At 42.4% G+C, this 6,602-nt stretch overlaps 1 protein-coding gene across 1 annotated transcript in view; it reads left to right on the forward strand.

Annotated features, from left to right (window-relative positions):
* The window catches only part of LOC112141508 (T-cell surface glycoprotein CD4), a 6,674-nt gene extending 3,095 nt beyond the window's left edge, over positions 1 to 3,579 (forward strand). The window contains exons 2-3 of the mRNA XM_024264661.2: positions 2,330 to 2,668; positions 2,757 to 3,579. Of these exons, the coding sequence (XP_024120429.1) occupies positions 2,330 to 2,668; positions 2,757 to 3,001 (584 nt within the window). The 3' untranslated portion in view covers positions 3,002 to 3,579. The remainder of the gene's footprint in view (positions 1 to 2,329; positions 2,669 to 2,756) is intronic.
* The last annotated feature ends 3,023 nt before the right edge of the window (positions 3,580 to 6,602 follow it).

Here is a 6,602-nt window from a genome sequence, read left to right on the forward strand (position 1 = left end):
GCGAGCTGTGGAACAGAAGTATCTGAGTAGCACCCGGATACTTGTGATGTAGAGATAAATGTGTAGATAAATGGAAATGTGCAACGTTCCAGATCACTGATTCATGATCTTTATAAATATAACAGAGTGTCGTAAAATATTATTTGCTCTAGAATACAGAATAATGTTGGATTTCAAATCTGAATGTTCCTCAGGACCAGTGAGAACTTCTTCATCCATTTAAAAATGAGACAGAAGTTCTGAAATAAAAAAAACAATTAACTTCATCATCAGAGCTTCAGCTCCAGAGTTTATATTGTTTTGGTTATGACTCTTCAACAGTTGATGCAACGGACAGAATTCTAGCAGAATTTTGTGCAAGAATGTCTTCTTCTACTAGGAAACTTGAACCTGTTATGCAGTTAAAAAAAACGTTTTTTTTTTCAAATTCAGTTTAAATAACTTAGATTTTTGGAACAAATGTGAAGACTTCTGTCTATCAGTCACATCAATCCTTATTTTATGTATTTTGCTGCACTGAAATGTTTGTTTTTCATTTGTAAATATTTAGTTATCTGCTATTTAAAATAGTCAGAAAAGTAAGATATGACAATAGATATGAAAATATACTTTATTGATGTATATCGTTATCGTGGTTTAAATCATTTGTATTGTGATATACAATTTTTTTCCATATTGCAATTGTGAGGGACTATGAAAGCTTGCTTTGGTATATTTGACAGTTTATCAGATAAAACATGATATTTGTAGAAAGAAGCACTAATAACTATGAAACAATCCTGCTGCTATATGGGAGTAACAGTGGAGAGTAACAGTGGAGAGTAACAGTGAAGAGTAACAGTGAAGAGTAACGGTGAAGAGTAACGGTGAAGAGTAACAGTGAAGAGTAACAGTGAAGAGTAACAGTGGAGAGTAACAGTGGAGAGTAACAGTGGAGAGTAACAGTGAAGAGTAACAGTGAAGAGTAACAGTGGAGAGTAACAGTGGAGAGTAACAGTGGAGAGTAACAGTGATGAGTAACAGTGATGAGTAACGGTGAAGAGTAACGGTGAAGAGTAACGGTGGAGAGTAACGGTGGAGAGTAACGGTGGAGAGTAACGGTGATGAGTAACGGTGATGAGTAACGGTGAAGAGTAACGGTGATGAGTAACGGTGATGAGTAACAGTGGAGAGTAACAGCGCAGAGTAACAGCAGAGAGTAACAGCGCAGAGTAACAGCGGAGAGTAACAGCGGAGAGTAACAGCGGAGAGTAACAGTGTAGAGTAACAGTGTAGAGTAACAGTGGAGAGTAACAGTAGAGAGTAACAGTGGAGAGTAACAGTGGAGAGTAACAGTAGAGAGTAACAGTAGAGAGTAACAGCGGAGAGTAACAGTGTAGAGTAACAGTGTAGAGTAACAGTGGAGAGTAACAGTGGAGAGTAACAGTGGAGAGTAACAGTAGAGAGTAACAGTAGAGAGTAACAGTGTAGAGTAACAGTGGAGAGTAACAGTAGAGAGTAACAGTGGAGAGTAACAGTGGAGAGTAACAGTAGAGAGTAACAGTAGAGAGTAACATTGGAGAGTAACAGTGGAGAGTAACAGTGATACTGGTGCTGGAGGTGAACTCAATGTTCCCGCTGTGCAGGACAGTGATGAAGCCATTCGGCCACGACCCATGTGACGTGAAACAGTGACATCCAAACGTTACGGCGTATTCGGCGGTTGAACATGTCACAGTAAAGCATTGCTTGGGACGGGACTTCTCCTCACTCAAATCTGCAGAACCACGGCCGGGTCTTGTCCGTGGTCGGACTCATTGACGGTGTAAGAGGAACTCCTCCTCGGAACACGTCAGCGGAGAGGTTCATATGTCCATCAGATATACAGTCTATGGACACATTTCTAAAAGAGTTTCAGTCAAACTTGTGAAAGTGTTTCAGGTAAATGTATTATTGCTTTGGACTTTCAGGCCACCGTACAAACGACTACATCTTCTCTACATTTATCTCCACATTCATCTCTAAATTTGTCTTTTAATATAAATCTTTACATTTATCCTTCCATATATTTCTACATTTATCTCTACATTTATCTCTTCATTTTACCCTATCTATACACACACATATATATATATATATATATATATATATATATATATATCTATATATTTGGTGTACCCTAAAACACAGCTTAGCTCAACCCGGCAGGCTCCCAAGCAGGAGTCCCCTCAGTGTAGAACTCTGATCAGTCTGTTCTGATCGGTTAGTTCTGATCGGTCTGTTCTGATCGGTTGGTTCCAATCGGTCTGTTCTGATCGGTCTGTTCTGATCCGTGTCTTTTCTTCTTCAGGCTTGCAGAACCTCACAGCAGAACCCGGGCAGAACGTCACTCTGACGTGTGACGCTCCTCAGAACCTCACGGTCCTCGTGGTAGAATGGAGGAGAGCCGACCTGGGGCAGAAGAAGCTGTTCGTGGTCCGACAGAACCGCCTCATGGAGGGCGTCCACCAGCAGTTCAGGAACCGAGTGTTTGTGCCAGAAGAAGCTGAAGGAAGCGAGTCTGTGGTGGTGAGGAACGTGACGCTGCAGGACAGCGGCACGTACACGTGTCAGATCAAGCAGACCGCCAGCAGAATCTCCGCTCCTCTGAGGGGGACCTCCATCCGTCTGCTGGTGACTCCTCCTCCAGGTGAGCGGTTAGGTCCGACCCGGTTTCTGCTGTTGATGAGGTCAGAGGTCAGACGGCCTTCTGAAGCTCTTCTCTTTCTCACCTGCAGGAGTCGGAGTCAGAAATGGAAGCAGACCTGGACACGATCATCTGATGGTTGGTGGTGTTGCTGCTGGTGGTGCTGGTGTTGGTTTTGTTGTTGTGGGTTTGGTTGTTTGTTTCATAGTCAAATACAAAAAGAACAAAGACCACAATGATCCTGATAATAACAGAAATCAGAGACCAGAACGGACTTCTGTGGAAGAAATCCATCTGAACGGAGACAACCCGGAGAGCAGAAGTTCTGCTGCCTGATCAGAACTTTTCTTCAGCATCTCCATGGAAACGGAGCTTCATGAAGCTCAGACTCTGATTCTCTCAAGAGGGACGAGCTCAGTCAAACCTCGGGCCTTCTCTGATGAAGCTGCCTGAGCCAGAACCAGGAGAACCGGCAGACGTTCTCCTCCTTATCTGAACCAGAACCAGGAGAACCTGCAGACATTCTCCTCCTTATCTGAGCCAGAACCAGGAGAACCCGCAGACGTTCTCATCTGAGCCAGAACCAGGAGAACCCGCAGACGTTCTCCTTCTCATCTGAACCAGAACCAGGAGAACCCACAGACGTTCTCATCTGAACCAGAACCAGGAGAACCGGCAGACCTTCTCCTCCTCTCTCTTTCCGTCTGCAGCTTGGTTCTGCAGGTCCCCGAGGGATCAGCTGATGAACTGTGTTTGCTGGTGGAGCCGGACCTCCTCACTGGAACCATGTTCTCCGTGCTTTATGGACAGAACGGAACCGTCTGCCATCAGGAACCTGTGATAGAAACTTTATCGATATTTATTGAATGAAATGATGAATTTTGTACTTTTATAATAAATGGATTTGAAAAGAGCGTCTGGTTTCCTCAGACCAAATTCTGCAGAAACGGAGGAGAAGCTTTGAGGGGAACCTCAGAGTCTGGAGGTCAGAGGAGAACCTGAAGGGTCCGCTAGAGTTCTGATGGAGCCTAACGGGGGAGAACCGAGGGTGGTCCTGCAGGAGGAGCAGAGGAGCGTCTGGACTGGATCGCTTCAGAGGAAAGGTCCTGAAGGTTCTGCTGCAGGTTCTGCTGCAGAGACCGTTCAGACCTATCTCCTGCAGCCTCCGGGTCGGGTCGGGGGAGGAATACCCAGAACTCCTCTGACTCCAGCCTCTGTGATCATGCAGACTCAACGCTGCCACCTGGTGTTGGATCATGCATGTGAACCGCAGTTCTGGTCGTTCTGTCGGGTCTCTGTGGTTCCTGAGGTCCAAACCAGCATCTTCAGAGCAAATGTGAGGAGAATCTGGACCTGATCCGAGCTTCAGTCCAACAGGAAGAACCGGGCCAAAGCTTCGACTGAAAGAGTTTCTTTATATGCTCTGAATCATCGTCTTCAATCAAACTGTGTGTGTAAAACTGGAAGCAGAAAGTTTATGTGTGAGAAGAACATATGGAAGGTCTGTTATCAGGTCATTGATCATCAGGTGATTGATCATCAGGTCATTGATCATCAGGTCATTGATCATCAGGTCATTGATCGTCAGGTCATTGATCATCAGGTCATTGATCGTCAGGTCATTGATCATCAGGTGATTGATCATCAGATCATTGATCATCAGGTGATTGATCACCAGGTCATTGATCGTCAGGTCATTGATCATCAGGTGATTGATCACCAGATCATTGATCACCAGATCTTTGATCATCAGGTGATTGATCATCAGATCATTGATCATCAGGTCATTGATCATCAGGTCATTGATCATCAGGTCATTGATCACAGATCATTGATCACCAGATCTTTGATCACCAGATCATTGATCATCAGGTCATTGATCACCAGATCATTGATCACAGATCATTGATCACCAGATCTTTGATCACCAGATCATTGATCATCAGGTCATTGATCACCAGATCATTGATCATCAGGTCAAACTTCTTGACCTCTGGAGCTAAAATCACAGATATGATTGTAATAAGTGAGTTTAATCTGAGTCAGAATTGTTGAGATCATTGAGATTTTCCCTCCAGATCCCAAATTTCAGAATATTTTACTCCCATAGATTCCTGTTTAAATAAATGTTTTTACCATATTTGAGTAACTGAAAACAGAAAGCGGCTTGCTTCAGATTTACTTCAGCTGATTCCTCAGATGTGGTCAGGATATGTCAGGATGTCATCAGCGTTCCTGTTGATGCTCTAGTATCATGTTAATGTTTCCTCCGATACTCACACTACATCTCTATGACTAAAGAAGGACCTGAGGGAGCCTCCTTGACAATAGAAACCATAGAGGTGAATCTAACAGCATCAGTGATTTCTGTGATCGTGTCTTTGACTCTTCAATGAAACGTGGATCAAACCCAAAGAGTGAATCAACAGGAACCAGAAGGTTCTGTTCAGAACAGCATCTACTGATGGAGCAGCTTCTGCCTCGTCTGCTGACTGAACCGCAGCACCAGAAAAACTGTCTGATGTCATCGACAGAAACGGAACCGGTTTGGTTGGGCTGGTTCTGAGTAGAACATGGTGGAGTTGTGGAACCAGCACATAAAAAAAACTTTACATTTAAAAACGGTTCTGTAGTTTGATGGATCAAGATTTACATGTTCTTCTGAACCCTCAAAACTGGGAGGAGCTTATGAAAGACTCTTTATTAATGTTAGTTAACGCATAATCAAGGATTAATTAAGCATCAAATAAAGTGTTAGTAAATGAGTTAATGCAGCAGTCAGCAGTTAAATAATGTTCATTATGTCTTAATTAATACATTATGAAGCCTTAATAAAATCTGTATTTTTCTTATAAAACATTAAAAATTTAATTTTTATAAATCCGTTTTTATTTATCAATAAATTTCATTTTCACAAAGGTAAATTTGTAAATAAAAAGCCTGATTTTTTTTACTATTTAAATTAACTCACATATTTTTACATTTTATTTATTTATATCTTAGTTATTTGTGGATCTTTTCTTTTGTTATCCTTAAAAACAATTACAAACTTATTTTTTTCTTTTCAATGGTATTTAAAAAGTGAATAACTGACTAATACTTTAGAGTCGAGTTCTTACATTTTAAAGTGCTGTAATTTGTAATCATTCAATACAAATCTGAGCTGTGACGTCATCAGTTGCTTTTTATCCGAACACGTTCTGATGGAATGTCATGACTGAAGGCCGGTGGGCTGGCCACGCCCCCTGGTATCATGCGTTTGGTCCTGCATGTGTCACTCATGCTCTGGAAGAGACAAACACACATCACCAGCAGAGGGCGACGCCTCATCTGAAATAGATCTGATTGGATCTGCAGCAGCAGATGAAGAGGATTCCTGCAGCATCTCTGCTGATGAAACCACCAACAAACATGGACCCAAGATGATGATCCAACAACCAGAACCTTCATCAGAGACTGAAGACGTCTGTGGAGAACCAACAGAAAAAATAAATAATTTCACTAAACCATTGACCAAACTAATATGGTTCGGTCCAACTGGATTAGTGCAGACCATAGACTGTATATAAAATAACTGGACAAAGCAGCCCCCCTCCTTCCGTGTTCCATATAGGAAGTACCACTGGGTTCCAAAAAGGCCAAAGTCCCATTGACTTCCATTGAGAAACAGACNGTCTTACTGCGGCTAACCTTCATTCCTCTCCTTTCCAGGGCAAACCTCCACCTCTCTAACTCCACCTCCACCTGTTCTCTCTGTAATCTATGCAAATCAGCAGCATTAAATATAGACACAATCATCAAAGTAGCAAACACATACAGTTCTCATGGTTCTCTGTAGTTTTGTACAGGCTGTTTTATTAAGTTTGGTAGAATGAATTTTGAAAATATAGGTCATGGTTTTGGTGTGCCACCCCAAGATTTAAAGTCCCCCCCCCCC

Source organism: Oryzias melastigma, linkage group LG18, assembly GCF_002922805.2.
Source record: "Oryzias melastigma strain HK-1 linkage group LG18, ASM292280v2, whole genome shotgun sequence".
NCBI classification, from domain to species: domain Eukaryota; kingdom Metazoa; phylum Chordata; class Actinopteri; order Beloniformes; family Adrianichthyidae; genus Oryzias; species Oryzias melastigma.